The sequence below is a fragment of the Equus quagga genome, chromosome 5 (assembly GCF_021613505.1).
Source record: "Equus quagga isolate Etosha38 chromosome 5, UCLA_HA_Equagga_1.0, whole genome shotgun sequence".
Lineage (NCBI taxonomy): Eukaryota > Metazoa > Chordata > Mammalia > Perissodactyla > Equidae > Equus > Equus quagga.
The window spans coordinates 75870512-75894010 of NC_060271.1; the positions used below are offsets into that span (position 1 = coordinate 75870512).

Below are 23499 nucleotides of genomic sequence, written 5' to 3' on the forward strand. Positions count from 1 at the left end.
GATAAAGATGTAGAATACATGCTAATAAAATTTGTCAATAGCAAAAAGCTAGGAATTCTGTCATAGGCCTATGGATAGTAGAATTAGAATCCAAAAGGATTTTGAGGTACTGAGAAAATGGACTGACTCTCAAAATACAAAATGTAAAAGGAATATACATATGTCCTACCCTTGCATTCAGAAATTCAACTGCATAAATAAAAGATGGGAGAGACACAGCTCTGAAGTAGCATAGGTAAAACAAAGAGGGATAAAAATCGACAGTAAACCCAGTGTAAGTCACCAGTGTTACTTGAGCACAGACTAATTGGAGTTCATCCTACTAGGTGTGTGCTATTCTGAGTAAAAATGTTATATGTGCTCTACCCACAGATAAGACTTCCCTGGGTATGTTGCATTTAATTCTGTGTGTAAGTATATTAAATGGAGAGTGTTGAAGATGGTATGGGAAAGAGAAGATGTAGAAAAGAGAGAGATCAATCTTAAAATCTGAAGAATTGTCATACGGAAGGGAGATTAGATCTGTTCTGTATGATGCTAAGAAGTAACCCAGGACCAAGGAGTGGAAGGTGTAGGAGAGAGAAGTTTGTTCCTCGCTGTTAGCTGAAATCTAATAGTCAAAAGCTGCCCACAGTGATGGGCGGCCTCAGGAGGTAGAGATTCCCTGTCACTAAATGTTTTCAGGCGTAGGTTGGTTGACCATGTAGTGGAAGTAGGAAAATGGGATCACTTGAGTGTTTAGATAGATTGGTGGTTTCCAGACCTTTTTTTTAATCAAAAGAACCTTATTTAAATGAAATGTTACATGGCCTTTATAGACAAATACACACAAAAGCATGCTGCTCTCGCTGCACTGAGCACCTGCCCTCATTCTTCCCTGAGGGCCTCAGCATCCCCGAGCCATCTGGGATTGTCTCCATGGATGGACAGCGCAGCATAAAAACTGCCAACTAGAGCAGTGCCTTTGCAAAACTGTTTTAAAATATTTATACAGAGGCATGTGTATGTGATAAAACTTGATTGTTGGGAGAACTTTTTTTCCACCAGATGTATTTTAATATCTGGAAAAGTTAATGAGCTCAGTTTAAAAACATGTGAATTTAGGTTTTCTTGTTTTAAACAGTTTATTTGGAAATAATGTCAAACTTACAGAAAAGTCTCATGATTAAAAATAGCATACTCATAGGCCTTTTACACAAATTCACCTATCATTAATATTTTGCCCCATTTGCTTTATTATTTATATACACATGATTTTTATATATATACACATGATTTTTTCTCCTGAACATTTTGAGAGTAAAGTTGCATATTTGCTAAGAATAAGGATAGTATGTTAAATAACCATAGTACAGTTGTCAGTTTCAGTAAATTTAACAATACTTAATCTACCATCCATATTTCACCCTGTCATTTGACTCAGCAACATCCTTTATAGCACTTTTTAGAGAACTATTTTTAAGAAACAAAAATTTAGGGGCCGGCCCTGTGGCCTAGAGGTTAAGTTCGACATGCTCTGCTTTGGCAGCCCAGGTTCATTTCCTGGGCGTGGACCTACAGCACTCATTGGTGGCTATGCTGTGGTGGCAACCCATACATAAAATAGAGGAATGCTGGCAACAGATGTTAGCTCAGGGCAAATCTTCCTCAGCAAAAAAAAAAAAAAAAAAATTAAACAACATGGAAGTATTTGTCAAAGCTGGCATTCAAAATCATTTAAATGAAAGGAGAAAAAATCAAAGCATTAACTATCTTTTCTAGCACAAACACTAACTCAGTAATTTACATAAGCTCAGACACTACTTTGTGGACATACTGCCTAGAAAAATGATCTTTATTTTTAAAGAATTCAAAATCTTTAAGAAGTGGAGTAAAAATCGAGTTTTTGATTGTTTTTAATGTTAATTATATATTGATATGTGGCCACTTGAAGAGTATGTTACAGATATTTAAGTGGAAGGAGAAATGACTTCAGTTAGATATACTTTCTATGAAAAAATATATTTGGTTGAATTCCACTTTATGAGTAATTTGGTCAGTACAGGATACGTGGCAGCTTAATTTGTGCTACACACATTGTCACTGACTTAAAAAATAACTTTCATTCTAGTGTGTAATAGATTTCTTTTTAAGAATGAGAACAATATCTTATAGAAATTTTGGTAATACATGAAAAAAAATTTAACTCCCCTTTTCATCCTAGTACAAGGACTGGTACAATTGTACAATATTTTTAACCAGCTTATTATTTCAAAGTTATAATCCTAATGGACATGTACATTTGTATCTTACTTCTTCCACTTAATATTATCTCATTAAATATTTAAATTGGTACAGTCTTCATAACCTTCAAGCTAAGTAATATTTCACGCAATGGGTGGATATAAGATGATGTCCTTAAAAGTCCCTCTGATCGAATATTTTGATTGTTTCCAATTTTTGATATACAAACAATAAAATGCATTTGCCAAAGTAAATTTACTGCTTCAAAGGGCATTGACAAACCAACAGAGGACCCATAGCTAGAGCTGATAAAAGCCTTCTAGAAATCGATAAGAGATAGGACCTAATTTAAAAAGAAAAAAAAACGTACATGGACAAGCAGCTTAATTAGATGCTTTGCAAAAGGACACGTCCAAATGGCAGATAAGAATATGAGGATGTGTATCACATTACTTAACAGGAAAATAAAAATTAAAACATAATAAAATATGATAACATACCCACTAGAATTGCAAACATTAAAAAACAAAAAATATGGGGCCGGCCCCGTGGCTGAGTGGTTAAGTTAGCGCGCTCTGCTTCAGCAGCCCAGGGTTTCGCCCGTTCGGATCCTGGGCACAGACATGGCACGGCTCGTCAAGCCATGTTGAGGTGGCATCCCACATGCCACAACTAGAAGGACCCACAACTGAAAATATACAACTATGTACCGGGGGGCTTTGGGGAGAAAAAGGAAAAAATAAAATCTTTTAAAAAAAAATACATTTTAGTAAGGCTGTGGGGAAACAGGATATCTCATGCACTGCTGGTGGGAATATAAATGGGTTACCACTACTTCAGAAAACAACTTGGAATTCTGTACAAAGTTGAACATACAGACAGGAACTATATTCCAGCAATTCCATTCCTATGTGTTTACCCATTAGAAATCTATGCCCAAGCTAACTAAAAGACATGTCCAAGAACTTGCATAGCAACATTATTTGTAACAGCCCCCAAACTGGAAACCATCTAAACATCTCATCAGTAACATTCATGCAACAGAATTCTGTACAGCTATGAAAATGCACCAACTGCAGCCGTATGCAACAACATGGATGAATAAAGTTCTCTTGTACCTAATTGATAACTATTTTAACTCCTGATTCTCTGTGTACAAATTTGCACTATACTGTTAAAATTACCTCTTTTGGTAAATATATTTCTACCTGTGACTATCACTGATGCTTTTAAATTTTTAAATAATAGGATTTACTTAAATCCATTGCTTCAAGAATGAAGAACGCAATAGAAGATGACGTTTTTATTCCTCTATACCCAAAGAGGTGAGAGCTGTTAATTTCTAGATTGTATGAAATAGCTAATCATGTAATGCGGATTTAAGAATGTAATGCAAAAGAAACTATATTAAGTGTTTTCAAAATATACATGTACCTATTAGGATGCAAATTGAGATTTCAACAAATATTTCTCAGTCACCTTCTGCATGCCATGTTTGATGCTATTCCTAAGGACATGACGAGTGGCATAGAGTGATTGAAAGCACAGATTCTAGAGCCCAGATTCACCATTACTACATATTTGGCCTTGGGCCTTTCTGTGCGTCAATGTCCTTGTATGTAAAATGGGGCATTAAATTAAGGCCTACATCACAGGACTTTGTAAAGATGAAGACAGTGCTCAGAACAATGCAGGGTACAGAGAAAGCACAGCAGGAGGCCCGGAACATCCCTGAGGGGCCAGAAACTGCATCTGTGAATTCTGTATTTATTTTAAATTATGAAACAAGTAGTATTTGATGCATGTTCCTACATTTGCTAAGAAGGCATCAGTTATAGTAATGGATCATGAGCTGAAGCTATCCAGTGAGTACTCACAGGATGGGGGAGCTTTGTGAAGAGACAGAAAGAACCTCTAAGCTTGCTGCTTAATTTGAATCACAAAGAGATGTCGACATGTAAAATTTCTGCCCTGTTAATGTTTCTTTTGTAATGTTTTATATAAGTAATATATTCACAGGGTTCAAAAGTATGAGTGTATATTTTTAAGAATTTATATTTAAACTGAAAAGTCTTATTCCCTCCCACTCCTGACCTCCATCCACCCACTTTTTGCCCTTCTTCTATTCACATACAATATTGTCTGTGTAATAATAATTACTGTTAGTAATTTTTTTTTTACCTTTCCAGAATTTCTTCACACAATTAGAATTAAATATTTATATATGCTGTAATCTTACTTTCTCCTTTCAAAGTATATAGGAAGTATACTGTAAACTGTTGTAACCATTGTCTCGTACCTTACTTTTTTGACTCAGTACATCTTTGAGATCTTCTCCTGTCACCACATAGTAGTTTCCTCATTCTTTAAGCTGCATAGTATGCCATCATATAGATGTACTGTAACTGATGGACATGTAAGTGTCCCAACAGCGTTGTGAATAATGTTATAGACATAATTCTCTACATGTTCAAGCATGTCTCCAGAAGGCATTCTCAGAAATGGGGTTGCTGGGTCAAAGTGTGCATGCATTTATAATTTTGATAGATGTCATCAGAGCACCTCTATTTATACTCCATTAAGGCTTAGTTCAGTTGGTTTAAAAAAAAAAAAAGTTTTTTGGGGCTAGCCCTGTGGCCAAGTGGTTAAGTCCATGCGCTCCGTTTCAGCGGCCTAGGGTTCGGATCCTGGGCGCAGACATGGCACCACTCATTAGACCATGTTGAGGTGGCATCCCACATGCCACAACTAGAAGGACCCACAACTAAAATATACAACTATGTACTGGGGGGCTTTGGGGAGAAAAAAAGCAGGAAAAAAAAAAAAGAAGAAGAAGATTAGCAACAGTTGTTAGCTCAGGTGCCAATCTTTAAAAAAAAAAAGTTTTTTAAACTCTGGTTCTGAAACATTGTCATTTGCATTTTCTCCTTTCTCTTTCTTTTGTTTCACATTAGCGCTGTAGAAAACAAAACATCGCCACATTCAAAGTTCCAAGAAAGACGGTTCTGGTCAGGTGTAAAGGTAAGCAGAAAAATACAAAAATAACAATAAAATTGTTTTCTTTCAAATCCAGTTAACTTACAGAGTGGAGATCAGCAAACTTCTGTAACGGACCAGATAGTAAATATTTTAGGCTTTGTAGGCCGTATAGTCTCTGTTGAATTATTCAGCTCTGCCACTGTGGTGCAGAAACAGTCATAGACAATATGTCAGCAGATAAGCATGGCTATGTTTCAATCAAATTTTACTAATGAACACTGAATTTGAATGTCATATTTTTGCATGTCACAAAATATTTTTTTTCAATCATTTAAAAATATACAAACCGTTCTTAGTTCACCAGCTCTACAAAAATAGGCAGCAAGCTGGACTTAACCCGCAAGCCATAGTCAGCTAAGCCCTCCTCTAAGAGATGAAAGATGAAGTCATTGCTAGATCAGTGGCAATAGGATGGTAAGGAGACGATGGGTTCAAAAGATGTTTAGTGTGAACTATTGAAAGGACTTGTTGACTAATTCATTTACATGTGAAGAATGTAGGGTGCTCACCAACTTTCTGACTTTGGTAGCCTGCTAGCTTATGATGACATTCTCTGAGGGCATTGGAGGGAATACAGGAACAAGAAAAGGTTTGGGAGGAAGATAGCATCTGTTTTGGAGATGCTGAATTGAAGGTACCTCTGGGACAAATATAGGAATAGAGGTCTAGGAGGCAGTTGGATACATGAGTCTGAATTGCCGGGCACAGATCTGAGCTGGAGATTTGGGAGTGAGCACATGTAGGCAGTGTTTGGAGCGTGGTCACAAATGACCACCTCTGAGATTAGGTGAAGCATGAGAGAAGGCTGAGAACAGAAGAAGAGGGCAGAGAAAGTGGAGTCTTCACAGAAGCCTTAGAATGAATTGTGAAAATTAGAATGGTCACAAGAGAGTGACGTCAAGGAAAGTAAGCAAAGGCTTTTCAAGAATGAAGACAAAGTGTTAAATGCCATCAAAAGGAATTAGGAGAAAGATTGACAGCGTTTATTAGATTTGACAATTAGAACATCATAGGTGACCTCAGCAAGAATAGTTCCAATAGGACGAATCAATATTTGTCATGTGGTTGAATCAGGGAAAAGGCTTTCCAGGAAGAGGGAACAACATCCACAATGAGAGAGTGTGAAAGAGCATTGCATCTTAGTACAACTGCATGTAGTTTAGCACTGAGAGTAAGATAGGACTGGAAAGAAAGTGGAAGCACCATAAAATTGACAGAAGATCTGGATTTACAGGAGGGAAAGGCAACCAGTGTTAATTTTATTAGAATTTCTAGTGAATATTTTTACCCAAGTTATCTTCAAACTCACAGGTTATTATTAATCTTCTATATTAGAGAAATGAGGTTCTCAGGTTTGATTTGTTTCTCAAGGTCACACACTGGTAACAGTGGTACTGGCTTTGATGGCAGTGCTTTATGAATCCTGGGGTCTTGTACTTAGTGGCCCCAGGCTCTAGGAGGGTATAGATTGAGGGGGAAGATTACTGATCTGGAAAGACTCTAGTGAGGTTATTTGAGATGGATTTGGGGTGGCCATCCTAAAAATGTGAAAATAGGATGAGCAAATATATGAAGGTAGGAAAGAATCAAGTATTTATTCAGAAATGTTTTCTATTGATTCTAAAATTGACACTTCCAACAGTGGTGATTGTAGTGAGAGTTTAAAAGAGTTTGACCAACATTTTTTGTTTGTTAGAGACTATTACTGTTGTCCTTTGGAGAGAAGGTACATAGTCACTTGATATTTTATTTTATTTTAGCTCTTCCGTAATATTCTTCTTTGGAATGGACTCCTCCCAGATGACACCTTGCAAGAGCTGGGACTAGGGAAGCTGCTAACTCGTTACCTTATTATAGCTCTTCTTAATGCCACACCTGGGCCAGATGTTGTTAAAAAGTGCAACCAAGTAAGTTGTGTAGGGACTGATTCTAATTGCCATCATTCTTTAAAATTCTGTTATTAAAATCTATTTTGTAGCAAAATATTAAAATTGTGATACGTAATAACAAACAAATCAGTTTAATAGACTAGAAACCTAGAAGCAACCCCTCAATATTTAAAAAAATTAGTATGCTGATTTGAAATATCACCAGTAAGGAAAGGGAAAATTAATAATGATCCTGGGCCAGCTAGTTAACTCTTTACAAAAAGAATGTTTAGATCCTCACTTCTCATTAAATACCAGTATAAATTTCAGGTGAAGTAAAGAAGTGAAAAATGAAACTATAAAATATTAAGATAGATGACTGAATCTGATGGTAAGGGAGTCTTTTCTGAACTTAAAAGCTGGAGAAGAAATGATGAAAAAGTAACAGATTTGACAAAAATATAAAACTTCAGTGGATGAAAGAAATTAAACAAAAGGTATCGTGATCATTTGATCGTTATTAAAACTGGAAGATGGGTCCATTGGGCTCACTCTAGTTATTCTTTCTCATGTTGTGTATGTTTGAAATTTTCTATAATAAAAAGGGAGAAAGGGAGTTTCTAAAAATATTAGAAAGGGAGTTGAAAACCTGAGAAATAAAGTTATAACAAAGACTAATATCCACATTTAAAAAAGCTCTTTACAAATCAATAAATAATTCAAATATTCTGATTAAAAATGGCCAAAAGACATGCAACAGGTAATTCACTAGAAAAGAATATGGAAAAATAACCTCCAAACATGTGGAAAAGATTAACAGTGCTAATCATCAGAGAAATCCAAATGATGCAGTAAGGACATTATTTTGCCTGTTGTGTTGGCAAATTTTTTTGCTGTTATTATTTTCGTTATAATTCCCATTATTGTCATAATTACAGAGAAACAGTCCCACACCCTTCCAGCGTCACCACTCACCTAGAACGTGTGGGGTGGGGCTCCTGCGAAACAGTCTCTGCCCTAGTGGAAGGAGGCACACAACGCTGGGCACTCTTCTGGCATGACGGATACAAAACCTTAAACGTTCAGACCCTTTCACTTAATTTTACTTGTAGGAATTTACCCTAAGTTAAAAATCAGAGATGCACATACAGATTATAAGTATGAAGGATATTATTGTAGTGTTATTTATAATAGAAGATAGTTGGAAACAACATAAATGTCCCAAAACATGACCACTTATCCAAAAGATAAAAGTTATGTTGTTGAACAATTTTTAAGAATATGAGAAAATATTTACTTTATAATATAAATTAAAAAAAAAAACAGTATATAAAATGTTAGCAGTTCTAGCCAACCATGATTTTTCTGACTATGGTTTTTGTATTATGTAGTTTTAAACTCCATTATCTACCAAAGTCTTCAGTCATGATCCCTGTTACGTGTTTCAGGTTCAGTTTAGTCCCCTTTGACCGTAAGGGTTTACTGTGCAGAAGTGGAGGACACCTGACGTTCTCTCCACAGCTGATGACTGGAAAACCAGCCAAGATAAGGCTGCTTTAAGTCCTGGGATCATTTATGGAGGAGCTAGATGGTTCTGTGAGAATTTTATTGAGACTTGTGACACAAAACAAGAAGAAAGCAAGTACAAATGATGTTAAATTCCAAGCCAGTTAAGGGCTGGCTTTAAGACTTTAAAAAAAGAGATACAATTTTCATAGCAAAACTTGTAGGACTTTCTGCTGTAGGCAGTCAATGTGTCTGCATTTTTTCTGGGTGATAGAAAAGGGTGATTAAGGAATAGGATAAATCTTTTTCCTCAACTATGTTTTCAGTGCTGACTGATCAGGCTTAGTGCATTCCAGAACTTTCATCTAACATTTTTAGAACATATGTGAGGTCCATTTTTCCCCCAACTTTTCTGCTTTCTGTAAGTACTGATCTTGATCTTACGAACTGTATCATAACCTGTTAGTCCAACAATTTCTTTGAATAGTATGATCTCAAATGTTTCCTTCATCCTCTTCTCTCCTTTTTATACTGTAGGGAAGTTTCTCTTTGCTTTTGTTATTATGTTAACATTTTCCTGTTTTTACAAAACTTTCCCCCAAATCATATATTACCTTTAGCATAATGCTTTCTTTTTCCAAAAGAAAAGTTGAATGCACATACATTGACTGTTTTTGCTGCCGTGGATATTTAAAGCAGTGTATTTAAGTTAGAAGAAGATCAAAACCATAATTAATTTTTTTTATTCTGTATATCATTGAATCACCTACTTGATTCCTTAACTTCAGTTTGTTTATGTCGATCATACAATAGGTCACCCAGTTTCTTAGTGTGAAATAATGCTAAATGTACATATTTTATAGTTGTGTTGACTAAAAGTGTTTTGTATCTAAGCATTTCTGGTGTTTAGTTGTAAATCACGTCATTTATAGATTTACTGGCTCAGGAATACAGAGTATAGAAAGTCTTACAAGTACCACTGGAGAGTATTCATAGAGAGTAGTCTATTTTAGGTTTTTGCCATTAAAATATGATTTTTTTTAAAGTATATAACCCTTGACTTTTTAAAAAGTATATAAACCTTGACAAAGAAAGGGACAATTCCCAAATTTTATTTAACTGTAAACTATAAAATGGGAGACTAATATGCAACCTGCATGATCACTGTGAGGATTAAATGAGATTGTGTTCGCAAAACTCCTTACATGATAGCTGTCATTATTAAAAACCAACCATGTGTTCTGTTTAACAAACAGGTAGCAGCATGTTTACCAGAAAAGTGGTTCGAAAATTCTGCTATGAGAACATCTATTCCCCAGCTAGAAAACTTCATCCAGTGTTTATTGCAATCTGCACATAAATTGTCTAGAAGTGAATTCAGGTAATGCATGTTTTATTTGTATCTCCATAAGCATAGTTCAAGGATTCTATTATATGCTCAGCAATTTTTAGAAATACTTGTTCTTTTAAAAATCTGTTGAAACCCTGTATTACTGTAGAGTTAGTAGATATTTCCATGTGCGACCTTTGGAATCATTCACTATTTTATACTCACACCTCATGCATATTAGTCCATATTTTTAAATGTAAATCTCTTCTAAAATAAGCACTTCCAGAAAACTGTATTACAGGGGAATTTAGAATTAAAACTGTAAATCAGAAGTCTCTTAGTAAGCATGTTTTTGATGTGTTTGTAATTTTCCTGGCCATTTTGAGGTCTACTTGTTAGGTAGAGTCTGTGACCTGGTGTTTACCCAGCAGTAGCTGGATCTCTGTTTGAATGTCTCATTCACAGCACTAGATACGTAGGGGCTTAAGTACCAGTGGTGTACTGGTAAACCCACTTCTCTTTAAAAAAAATTTTAAAAGCCCAGATTTGTAGCATTTGGGGTAAATACTCCCAGTGAGGCTCCCACCGTAATAGCCCACAAAGCTGGTAGCAGCACACCGCAACTGAAATTTCTGATGGTAGATTTGCTCTGTGCTTTTCTGCTTTTTATAGTCATTCACATTAAAATTTGCTAGAATATATCCACTAATAAATAGTCTGTATTTAAACGTTATAATTTATGTGGAAAAGGTAGTGTCTGAATATTTTATGCTATTTTAAAATGATATTGACTTAAGATAAAGTTTTTCTTTTCAGATTAACATCTGATGATTCACTGTATTCTCATACATTACATTTTTAAGGAGGAAGATGCTTTTTGTTTTCTTTTTCAGGGATGAAATCAAAGAAATAATTCTTATTCTGGTGAAAATAAAAGCTCTGAATCAAGCAGAATCCTTCATAGAAGAGTATCACCTCGACCATCTGAAATCAGTCATTAAAGAAGTTTGAGTGAACTTTACAGGAAAGTACTAAAATGAAATTTTAATATAGTCACACTAGGCCCCTTTGCTTGGAAAACAAAAAGCTGGTGCCTCTTCTTAATTCCCAGTGATGGAGAGGAGGATTTGCCAAGAGAAGGCAGGACTCCGGCCCTCCATTTCCTCCCCTTTCTGCTCTCATGAAAGGCTGCCCCGCTGACTGCAGTGTTTGCAGGAATGAAGCTCACGGGAGTGCTAAGAGTTTCACATGTTCCCTTTGATTCTTTGGACTTCTTTTCTGACTTCAGAGGAGTCGGAGAACCCTTGCCTGTAGCTGTTCTGGCTTGGGTGAGTCTTCTGTCCTGATCCATGAAACCATCTCTTAGTTCTCTTCATTTTAACTATCTCTATTTACAAATAAGTTAAAATGGAAATCTTAATTGGGATGATTTATTTGTTAAGTATGAACTGATTGAGGCATTTTAAGGCTTTTGGTAACTAATGATTGTGAGATTGTCCTTCAGAAATCTCTACCAGTGTATTGTACCCATGAATCCCCATCAGCAGTAGGTATTTTTTTTTAAACTCATTGCAAATTTAATAGGTAAAAAAAATCTTATTTTTTTGGCTATTAGAAAATGAATACTTGGGGCTGGCCCTGTGGTGCAACGGTTAAGTGCGCACGTTCCGCTTCGGTGGCCCGGGGTTCGCTGGTTCAGATCCCGGGTGTGGACATGGGACTGCTTGGCACGCCATGCTGTGGTGGGCATCCCACATACAAAGTAGAGGAAGATGGGCACGGATGTTAGCTCAGGGCCAGTCTTCCTCAGCAAAAAGAGGAGGATTGGTGGCAGATGTTAGCTCAGGGCTAATCTTCCTCAAAAAAAAAATAATAAAGGGAAATGAATACTTGTTTTTTGGCCATTTGTAATTCTTTTTGAAATATCCATTCATCTTTTTCTTGTGAATTTGTAAGAGCTTTATATTTTAAAGATATTGTTGTTTGCCTGTCCTACGTTACAGTTTCCCTCATTTGCCATTTTTCTTTTAATTTTGTGTATGATGTTTTGGTGTACTGAGTCATTACTTCTTAGGTAGTACTCTTTTTTGTTGATTTTTGTCATTGGTGGTAAGCTTAGACAGGAAACAGATATTTTAAATATTCAGAACATGTGATTCATTTTCTGATAAAATGATTGTATGATTAAGAAAGTCTCCCCAGTGGCCTAGTGGTTAAGTTCAGTGTGTTGCACTTTGGTGGCCTGGCTTCAGTTCCCAGCCAGGGACCTACACCACTCTGTTAGTGGCCATGCTGTGCTGGCAGCCCACATACTGAAAAATAGAGGAAAATTGGCACATCTTACACAGCAAAAAAAGAAAGAAAGTCTAAGGCAAGGTAATTGAATCAGAAAGAAATTGAGAAAAATTTTCAAAGTGAGTGTTTACTAGTAATTTTTCTTAAATCTGTTAAATAATTTGAGGGCAACCCCAAATATATATTTTGCAAATTGTTGCCCAAAAGATAATCAGGAAAAAGCCGGTTATATTGTAGGATTTGAGCAAGTGGCCTCTGACATTATCCCCTCTAGTTTTGAAGCTTCATATATTTTAACAAATTGCTTTGTTATTTCTGCTTCATTGAAGACTGATGATTCACTGGTATAAAGAGGTTTTTTTAGGTACACAAATTATACAGGAATAGGATCTTATCTAGAAAACTCAAGCCTTTGCTAAAAAGCATTTAGCATTCCTACCCAATTATTGTTCCCAGAGGTAACTGTTTTCATTTTAATGTTATCCTTTCAGACCTTTCTCTATTTACAAAATTGTATATATACACACACACAGCTTTGTTTTTTAAATAAATGGCCAATACTTTATTGCATATGAAATTATATTTTTTTACCATTAAAGTACACATTTGGAGATTTCCTTCTGAATTTTGCATTTTTAATTAAAGATGTGTTGGATGTCTTCCATTTTTAACTTGGGCAGAGAGATTTCTCTTGCTTTTCGTAGAATGGAAAATATTAGAACTACTTCCAAAATGACAAGTTGATTTAAACTCCACTAGTTTTCAACTCAATTTCATTATGCTTGCTCAATTGAATGTCAAGAGTTTTATCCAACATACACAGTCATGTGTTGCTTAATGAGGGGGACACATTCTGAGAAATGCATCAGTATGCAATTTTGTAGTTGTGTGAATATCATAGATTGTCCATACACAAACCTAGATGGTGTAGGCTACTACACACCGAGCCTAAATGGTACTAATCTTAGGAGACCACTGTCATATATGCAGTTTGTCACTGACCAAGACCTTATTTATGCAACACATGACTGTACTGTAATTGAGCGTATTCAAAAAACATTTGTGAAGCTTAACCCTAATCATCAGTGCACAATTCTTTTTTTGTCCTGTCACTGTCAAATGGTTGGAATGAAGGGGAGGAACGCAACTAGCAAGGAAAAAACTTTAACAACTCATCTCACATCTCAATTCTTTCCCTGGATTTTTTTCAGCTTTTTGTTCACATAAACAATGTGAAATTATTACAGAATCAGATGACTTGTTTAAACATTTTTAATGATGGCTGTTAGGAACCCAAATGGCCATGAAAAAACACCTCAAAACAATTGATTTTTGCATTTCTTAGACCTGTGACAAAATAACATTTATGTAGATGACTCCTAATAAATACCATAAGTGATACAAAACCTGAAAAAATACCACAGGAAAAGAAAATAACTGACCAATATGCCTCATAAACATAGAAATAAAAGTCCTCAAAATATTAGCAAATTGAACCCAGCAATGTATAAAAAGGATAATAGTAATACATCATGACCAAATAGGGTTTATTCCGGGAAGGCAAGGTTGGTTTAACATTAGAAAGTCAATCAGTATAATTCACCTCACAAACAGAATAAAAGAGGCAAACTCTATGATCCTCTCAATGACTACAGAAAAGGCATTGGACAAAATTCAACACCCCCTCTCACAAGACAAAAAGCAGGAATATAAATTTCTCAATCTGATAGTGATCATCTGCAAAAAAACACCTACACTTATACTTAATGGTGAAATAGTAAAGCAAGGATGTCTGCTCTCACCATTTCTGTTCAACACTGTTCCGTAGGTCCTAGCCGTAAAGTCAAGAAAAAGGCATAAAGATTGAAACGCAAGATTAAGACGTCATTGTTCACAAATGACCTGATTGTTTACATAGAAAACCTTTCGTACTCTACAAAACAAAAAAGGAAGTCAACCAGAACTAATAAATGAATTTAGCAAGATCTTACAAAAATCAAAACCCCGGGGGCATGCTAGCGATCTGATTAATTGGAAACCTAAATTTTAAAAACATGTCGGTAGCAGCAAAAAACATCAAATACCTAGGAAGATCTGCAAGACTTCTGCACTGAACACTACAAAACTTTGCTGAGAATGAAAACCTACATGAAAGGAGAGACATAGCATTTCATGAATTAGAAAACTCAGTTTTGGGTTAAGGTGTCTGTTCTCCCTAAATTGGTTTATATTTATGCAATCCCTATCACAGTTCCCTCAGGCTGATTAAAATATATTAAAATTAATGTGGAAGTGCAAAGGCCTTAAAATAGCCAAATCAATCTTGAAAAGGAAGAACAAATTGGAAAACTCAATCTATGTGATTTCAAGACTAACTATAAAGCTACAGGAATCAAGACTGTGGTATTAGGATAAGAATAGATTAATATATCAATGGAACAGAATGAAGAGTCCAGAAACAGACCTACACATATACAATTTTTGACTGAGGTGCCAGGTTAATTCAGTGGGAAAAGGAAAGTTTTTATAACAATATTGGTGGAACAACTGACTATCTGTGTGAAAGAAAATGAGCCTTGATCCTTATTTTCTATACAAATACACCAAAAAAAATAGAGATAGGTCATAGATCTAAATGTTAAAACTCAGAAACAAAAGCTTGTAGAAAAAAACAGAATATCTTTGACCTTGGAGTAGGTAAACATTTCTTGAGTAGGACCAAGAAAGCAGTAACCAGGAAAGAAAAAAGACTTAACAAAATTTAAAATTTATGCAACAGTATTCATCTTAGGTCCTTTGGGAAGAACAAATTAAAGCCAAATACCATTTCACATCCACTAGGATGACCAAAAAAGACTAACATCAACAAATGCTGGCTAGAATGTGAAGCCACTGGAACACTCATAAATACTGACCAAGTGTAAAATGGAACCACCTCTTTGGGAAACCATTCATCAGTTTCTCATTAAACATTCACATACCATACAACTCAGTAATTCCACTCCTAGGCATTTCCCCAAGAAAATACTATGTTTACAAAAAAGCTTGTACAGGAATGTTGATAGCAGCTTTATTAATAATAGCCCAAAACTGAAACAGAATGGATAAACTGAATTAGAAATGAACTAATGAATGCAATAAGTAAATCTCAAAAACATTATTAGTTAGAAAATAATACATACTTTATGATTCGATGTATATTAAATATAAGAACAGACATAACTAATCTAAAATGATGGGAGAATGAAAGGAGACACAAGGAAGCTTTCAGTACTGATGGAAACGCTCTGTAGCTTGATTTGCATGGTGGGTACGTGGGTGTATTCAGGTATTAAAAACTCGAACAGAAAACCTAAGATCTGTGTATTTTATTGTACATTATGCATCAAATTTTTAAAATACCTTATAGGTCAGACAAGTGTCTAGAATAGTGAACTATCTCTAACAGTGTTACCAATAGTCTGAGCACCACTGAAGACCACACTAAATGGCCCTTCATGATACTGTTTCAGAGGTCATCAGTGGATGTTAACTGAGGACAACTGATAGGGATAGCCAGAGATATTTTTGTTTTTAAATTCCCAGTCCATTAGACCAGTGGTTCTTAACCCCTTTTCTGCCCAAACAAACCTAAACCTAGCAAATTTCCATCATGAACAGAGCCTTAGAATGACTGCACTGGTTTATTTCATGTTAGGGATTCAGTATAAGCTGCTAACCAGAAGTGTCCCAGCAAGATTCTGTAAGACAATCATTAACACTAAATTATGTTGACAGTATTCTCTTAAACATTCAAGGCTCATAGAGTTAGTCCAGAGAAATGTGAATTAATGTTTGTTAATACAGATTTCATAGGCTTTTTATTAAATGTCAAAAGAGCATTCAGGTTGACTATTCATTTGAATATTTTCATGTAAATAGTTGCATGACAGAATTAAATGCCTATAGATCCACAGTTCCCAAACTGTGCCGAGATGCCCTAGGTCACCCCTGTGAACTCACAGAGGCATTGTGGGACATTTTACATTGTCAAGGGGGACAGCAGTACTTGACACCCATCAGAAACCACTGGAACTTACAGCTCAAGGTTTTTCAGCTTCAGCATTCGATCGTGTTACGTTACTCTAGAAGACAGGTATTTGTGAAGCTGGGTTTTCAGAGGTTGCTGTGATATAAAGCAAGTACCCGTGAGATGCCATGTGGAACAGGAAGAGTGGTGGTGTCCAGTCTGATTCCAAGGTTTAGTAAATTGCTTAGTGGCCAACAGATACACACATCCTAATTTGTGATTATGATTTAAGGATGCATGCAACAAAAATTTTTTTTAATTTGTATTATTTTAAAATGTTTGGACCTAAATGGTTAATACATGGCACTAAGTGTTTCTTTTGGCCTAGGCGGTGTCCTTTAAAAATTTCTGCAAAACTAAGGGCTCTGTGAAGTGAGAAAGTTAGAACCACTGATAGCTCGTTCATTGAAAAATGCAGAATGTTCCTAGATGCATTTGGACTTCTTAAGGCTAGTCATAAAGGAAGACATAGGATAAACACTTCACTATTGTGCTCTAATTTTCAGGAACACATCCAGGACTTTTAAATCATAAAAGGCTATTACAGATAACTAAATGTATAATAAATATCTGGCTGTTAGGGTGACTAGCCATCCTAGTTTGCCAGGACTAAGGGGTTTCCCAAGATGCAGGATGTTCAGTGCTGAAATTGGGGAAGTCTCCAGCAAACTAAGACAAGGTGGTCACATTCTACTGCCTTCACTGAAAACAGTAGCTGGGCATTTTGGTTAACTGACTAATTTAGAGCAAAATGACCTGCCTTGAATTTCATCTCTGTTCTGCTGTTCCTATGGGAGGCAGGATGTTAAGTGCAATTGTTCTCACAACTAGCTGTACATCAGAATCACATCAGGAGCTTTTTAAAACCCTAACACCATCCCCCACCTTCCTATCATATTCTGATACAGTCTGGGGACTTTTTTTTAAACTGATTTTAAAAGAGTTCTGACTCAGACACTTCTGAGTTTTAACATTAGCCTCCCCACCTATCTCCTGTGCCACTTTAGATAAGCTGCCTACCTCCCCGGAGCGATCTCATTTGTAAAACAGTAAAAGCACCTGTCTCACAAGGATTTTGTGAACATTAAGGGACATGAGATGCCTTGCAAGTGTCTGGAATATAGGAGCCCTTCTATTGGGCACAGACTGGCCTATCCCAGAAACTGAATATTTATATATATATATCATTTTTCTATTTCTAATAGGAAAAATAACTTTTTGAATTCTGAGTTATACAAAAGACTCGGAGTTCTTTATTTTAAGCTAATAATTGTCCAACCTCAGTGCTAAAGGGGGATCTAAACACAACACACACACGAGTAGAATGATGGAGTAGGCAGATCCACGATCTTGTTCTTCCACAGAAAAATTGAAAACCAAGCAGGAACAGTCACAACCAACTTTCTTAGAACTCTAGAAAAGTCAAAAGTTTATAACAATGAAGCAAAAACTGAATCAAGAAAAAGGCAACTTTAAAATGGAAAGAAGTCACCAAAATGGTGACATAGGTCTTTACAGACTTCGCTCCCCATCACGAGAACAACTAATAAGTATTCGTGGACAAGATACCACTGAGAAAATCCTAGAACACAGGGGTGAGGCTAAAGCACCCCCCTGCACCACAGACACCAGGACGGACTGCATTAGAAGGGTAAGAGGAGCGGCTACATGCTGGCCACGTTGCCTGTCCCCGCAGCCAGGCCAGCACCACGCCAAGAGGTCTCCTGCCTGTGCCTATCATTCCTCCCGTGGGAAGAGACCCCAGGCTGGACATCTAGCTCCCCCAGCATTGTTGGCTGATTTTTGGAAGTCCACCTCCAGTCTTACCTCACACGGAGAGCCTAATCAGAACACCTGGAAGCTGCGTAGCCCAGCAACGCTCAGGCAGAGAGTACAGCAGGCAATGCCAACTGTCTGTAGAGCAAAGCCAGTGACACCATTCAGCCAGAGCACTTTGGGTGTGGGTCTGCTTGAGTCAAGACCACAAAGAGCTTTTCCAGGCTTGGAGCTGGTCACCCTGCTCTGCCCAGGCAGAGGAGCTAATTCATTAACCCACTCACTGCTGAGTGTAAGTAGCTTCTGGTCCCTCCTAAGCAGAAAGCCTAACTAGGAACACATGGGAGGCTGCTTGGCACTGGATCACCTAATCCACCTGGGCAGGAGAGCTAATTCATAGGCCTGCCCACTTCTGAGTATAGTTCCCGGCCCCATCTGACCAGAAGGCCCGGCCAGAACAACTGGAAAACTGCATAGCCCAGCAACACGCCAGCAGAGACTCTGGCAAGCACAGCTGATTGTCCTCAGGGAAAGCCAGGCGCCCTGTGTGGCCAGGGAACTTGGGGCACAGCTCAGCTTGAGTCAAAACTGCAAAGGGCCTTGTTGACCTTGGATCTGGTTTTGTCAAGCCACCCAGCAGGGAAACTAATTAATTCTTAGCCTCACCCATAGTTGAATACACGCTTCAGCCCTTCCAACCAGAGAACCTATCCAGAGCACGTGGGAAGCTACCTACCCTATCCAGCAGCATGCCTACTTTGGCTCTTGAACAGGGAGTACAGCCCACAGCTTGCCCTACCTGCAGAGCAAAACTGGTGGCCCCATCTGGCCAGGAAATTCAGTGGACCCAAATCAACACAATTGCAAATGAAGAGGAGACATTAAAACTGATACCATATACTGGGGCCAGCCCAGTGGCATTGTGGTTAAGTTCACATGCTCCACTTCAGCGGCCTGGGGTTCCCAGGTTTGGATCCTGGGTACAGACCTACACACTGCTCATCAAGCCATGCTGTGGCAGCATCCCACATGCAAAACAGAGGAAGACTGGCACAGATGTTAGCTCAGGGACAATCTTCCTCAAGCAAAAAGAGGAAGACTGGCAACAGATGTTAGCACAGAGCTAATCATCCTCATCAAAAACAAAAAACAAAAAACTAAATACCATATAAATACAAAGGATCATAAAAAACTACTATGAACAAATATATGCCAATAAACTGGACAACCTAGATCAAATGGGAAAATTCTTAGAAACATACAACCTACCAAGACTGAATCAGGAAGAAATAGAAAATCTGAACAGACCAATTACTAGTAAGGAGATTAAATCAGCAATCAAAAATCTCCCAAAGAATAAAATCCCAGGACCAGATATCTTCACTAGTAAATTTTACCAAACATTTAAAGAAAAAGTAATGCCAATACTTCCCAAACTCTTCCAAAAAATCAAAGAGGAGAAAACACTCCCAAACTTATTTTATGTGGCCAGCATTACCGTGATATCAAAGTCAGAAAAGGACACTACAAGAAAAGAAAATTACAGGCCAGTATCCCTGATGAATAGAGATGCAAAAATATTCAATAGAACACTAGCAAACCAAATTCTGCAGCACAATAAAAAGATCATTCACCATAATCAAGTGGGATTTATTTCTGGGACTCAAGGATGGTTCAACACACACACAAATCAATAAATGTGATATACCACATTAACAGAATTAAAGAAAAAGATCATACGATCATCTCAATAGATGCAAACAAGCATTTGACAAAATTAACATCTGTTCATGATAAAAACAAATTACATATAGAAGAAACATATCTCAACATAATAAAGGTCATAATGACAACCCCACAGCTAACATCATATTCAATGGTAAAAGGTTGAAAGCTTTTCCTCTAAGATCAGGAACAAGATAAGGGTGCCTACTCTCACTGCTTCTATTCAACGTAGTATTGGAAATCCTTGCCAGAGCAATTAGGCAAGAAAAAGAAATAAAAGGCATCAGAAATGGAAAAGAAGTCATCAAATTAGCTGTATTGGCAGATGACATGATTTTATATATAGAAAACCCTCAAGACTCCACCAAAAAACTCTCAGATCTAATCAACAAATTCAGCAAAATTGGAGGATACAAAATTTATGTACAAAAATCAGTCGAGTTCCTACATATTAACAATGAATTATCTGAAAAATAAAGAAAGAAAACAATCCCATCTACAATAGCATCAAAAACAATACAAATACTTAAGAATAAATTTAACCAAGGAGGTGAAAGATCTGTACACTGAAAACGAGGTGCCGGTGAAAGAAGTCGAAGACGACCATAAATATAAAGATATTGTGTATTCATGGATTCGAAGAATTAATAGTTAAAAATGCCCAAAGCCATCTGTAGATTCAATGCAATCTCTATCAAGATTCCAATGGCATTTTTTACAGGAGAAAAAACGATCCTAAAGTTTATATGGAACCCAAATATGCCAAATTGCTGAAGAAATACTGAGAAAGGAGAACAAAGCAGGAGGCATCACACTTCCTGATTTTAAGCAATGTATAAAACTATAGTAGTCAATACAGTATGATACTGACATAAAAACAGACATAGACCAATGGAACAGAATTGAGAACTCAAAAATAAACCCACACACATATGGTTAACTACCATTTGACAGGGCAACCAAGAATACTTAATGGAGAAAAGACAGTCTCTGGGAAAAATTAATAGTCACATGTAAAAGAATAAAACTAAACCCCTTTCACCACTTACAAAAATTAACTCAAAATGGATTAACGACTTAAATGTAAGATTGGAAATGGTAAAACTCCTAGAAGAAAACATAGAAAAACCACTCCTTGACATCAGTCTTGGCAGTGGTATTTTGGCTATAACACCTAAAGCACAAGCAACAAAATAAAAAATAAACAAGTGGGACCACATCAAACTAATAAGCTTCTGCACAGCAAAACAAAAACAATCAACAAAATGAAAAGACAACTTACTTGCAGAATGAGAAAAAATATTTGCAAATGCTATATTTGATAAGGGGTTAGTATCCAAAATATAGAGAGAACTCATATACTCAATAGCAACACAACAAGTAATCCAATTAAAAAATGAGCAAAGGACCCAAATAGATATTTTTTCAAAGAAAATAGACTAATGGCCAACGGGTACCTGAAAAAGTGCTCAACGTCACTAAGCATTAGGGAAATGCAAATCAAAACCACAATGAGATATCACCTCACAGCTGTCAGAATAGCTATCATCCAAATGACGAGATAAATGCTGGCAAGGACATGGAGGAAAGAGAACCCTTGTGCACCATTGGTGGGATTGTAAATTGGTACAGCCACTATGGAAAACAGTATGGAAGTTCCACAAAAAATTAAAAATAGAATACCATGTGATTCAGCAATTCTACTTCTTGGTAGGTAGAATGAAAATTCTTCTGGTTAGAGATGAAAACACTATGTCAAAGAATTATCAGCACCCCCATGTTCATAGCAGCATTATTTACAATAGCTAAGACACAGAAACTACCTAACTGTCCATCGAAAATGAATGGATAAAGAAGTTGAGATATATAAATATATATATGTATATATGTAAATAATATACATATTATTCAGACATAAAAAAAGAAGGAAATCCTGCAACATGGATGGATCTTGAGGGCATTATGCTAAGTGAAATAAGTCAGAAAAAGACAAATACTATATGATGTCACTTGTATGTGGAACCAAAACAAATGAACAAACGAAAACTCGTAGAAAAAGAGATCATATTTGTGGTTATCAGAGGCAGTGGGTAGGAGCTGGGGAAATTCAGTGAAGGTGGTCAAAGATACAACCTTCCGGTTACAAGACAAATAAGTACTGGGGATATAACGTACAGGATGACTATAGTTAACATGGCTGTATGGTCCACTTTAAAGGTGTTAAGAGAGTAGATTCTAAGAGTTCTCATCACCAAGAAGAAAAAACCACTTTTTTCTTTTTTGTATATATATGAGATGATTGATATTAACTAAACGTATTGTGGTAACCATTTCACAATATATGAAACTCAAATCATTGTGCTGTACACCTTAAACATACACAGTGCTGTATGTTAATTATATCTCAATAAAACTGGGTGGAGGGGGAAAAAATGTGAGGAAAGCTTTGTAGCATGTTTCCTTGCCCTTTCCCAACTCCTTCTTGATGTAGCAGCAGTCTTTAAAATGGCAGCCACATTCTCAGTGTTGGATCTTGGACCCTGTTTCTAGAGGAAGCAGAGAAGACCTTATTCACAAATCATTGTTTATGTCTATTCTAGACTATCTGTGGGCTACCCAAAGGACTGAAGCAAAACACTCATCTCTTTTGTCTGACCTAAAACTCAGGCCAGAAAAGCAGCAGGCATTGCTTGAAAACAGCGTAAGGCAAACTAACACACAAATGCCTGCGTCAAAAGATTATGGTTGAGATTCACAGTAGGACCACCTAAGACCTGGGAGAAAAAGCTGGGTGGGGGTAGTTACCTTGGGAAATTAGGATATTTGACAGCATATATAGAGAAATTTAGAAAGCCACACATATGTCCAGAGTAAGAAGCATGCTCAGAAAAGACCTGAGAAGCCCCTAAGTTTTCAACTCAGGCTAATTGCTAGGTTTAGTGCAAGCCCGGGTAAGTATTGAGGGAGTACCCTAAGAAAGAAACAATCTGTAAAGACTCGGAGGGGTGTGTTTGTTTTACCTTCCGGCTTTCAAGGAAATCTGTGAACACACAAGTTAAGGAACAGACTTCAGTGACCACACACCTAGGAATACATTCTTTGTAAAAACAGTTTGGAAATGTCAGTAAACAAATGGACTACTATGGTCCAATAATCAAAATAAAGCAAACCTTGAGGAAGAAGGAGAAATCTGACTTCCAAAATCACATTATAATATTTAAATATCCAGTTTTTAACCAAAAAAAAGCACAAGACATTCAAAGACACAGGAATGTATGGCCATTCAAAGGAACAAAATAAATAGAAACCATCTCTGAAGAAGCACAGACATCAGAATTAATAGACAAAGGCGTTGAAACAACTGTCTCAAATATACTCAAAGAGCTAAAGAAAAACGCGACGAAGAACTAAAGGAAATTAGAAAAGGAACAGATGAACAAAACAAGAATATCAATCAACACATAGAAATCGTAAAAAAGGAACCAAACAAATTCTGAGGCTGAAGGGTACAATACTTGAAATTAAAAATCCACTAGAGAAATTCAACAGCCAATTTGAGCAGACAGAAAAAAGAATCAGCAAACTTGAAAACAGGACAATTACAATAATCAAGTATGAGGAGCAGAAAGAAAAAAGAATAAAGAAAAGTGAACGCAGCCTCAGAAAGT

General features: G+C 36.6%; 1 protein-coding gene across 2 annotated transcripts in view; it reads left to right on the top strand.

Annotated features, from left to right (window-relative positions):
- The window catches only part of GCFC2 (GC-rich sequence DNA-binding factor 2), a 44795-nt gene extending 33171 nt beyond the window's left edge, over positions 1-11624 (top strand). For both annotated transcript variants that reach the window (XM_046663237.1, XM_046663238.1), the window contains exons 13-17: positions 3472-3548; positions 5178-5244; positions 7023-7169; positions 9893-10017; positions 10860-11624. In XM_046663237.1, coding sequence (XP_046519193.1) covers positions 3472-3548; positions 5178-5244; positions 7023-7169; positions 9893-10017; positions 10860-10977 — 534 coding nt within the window. In that variant the 3' untranslated portion in view covers positions 10978-11624. The remainder of the gene's footprint in view (positions 1-3471; positions 3549-5177; positions 5245-7022; positions 7170-9892; positions 10018-10859) is intronic.
- The last annotated feature ends 11875 nt before the right edge of the window (positions 11625-23499 follow it).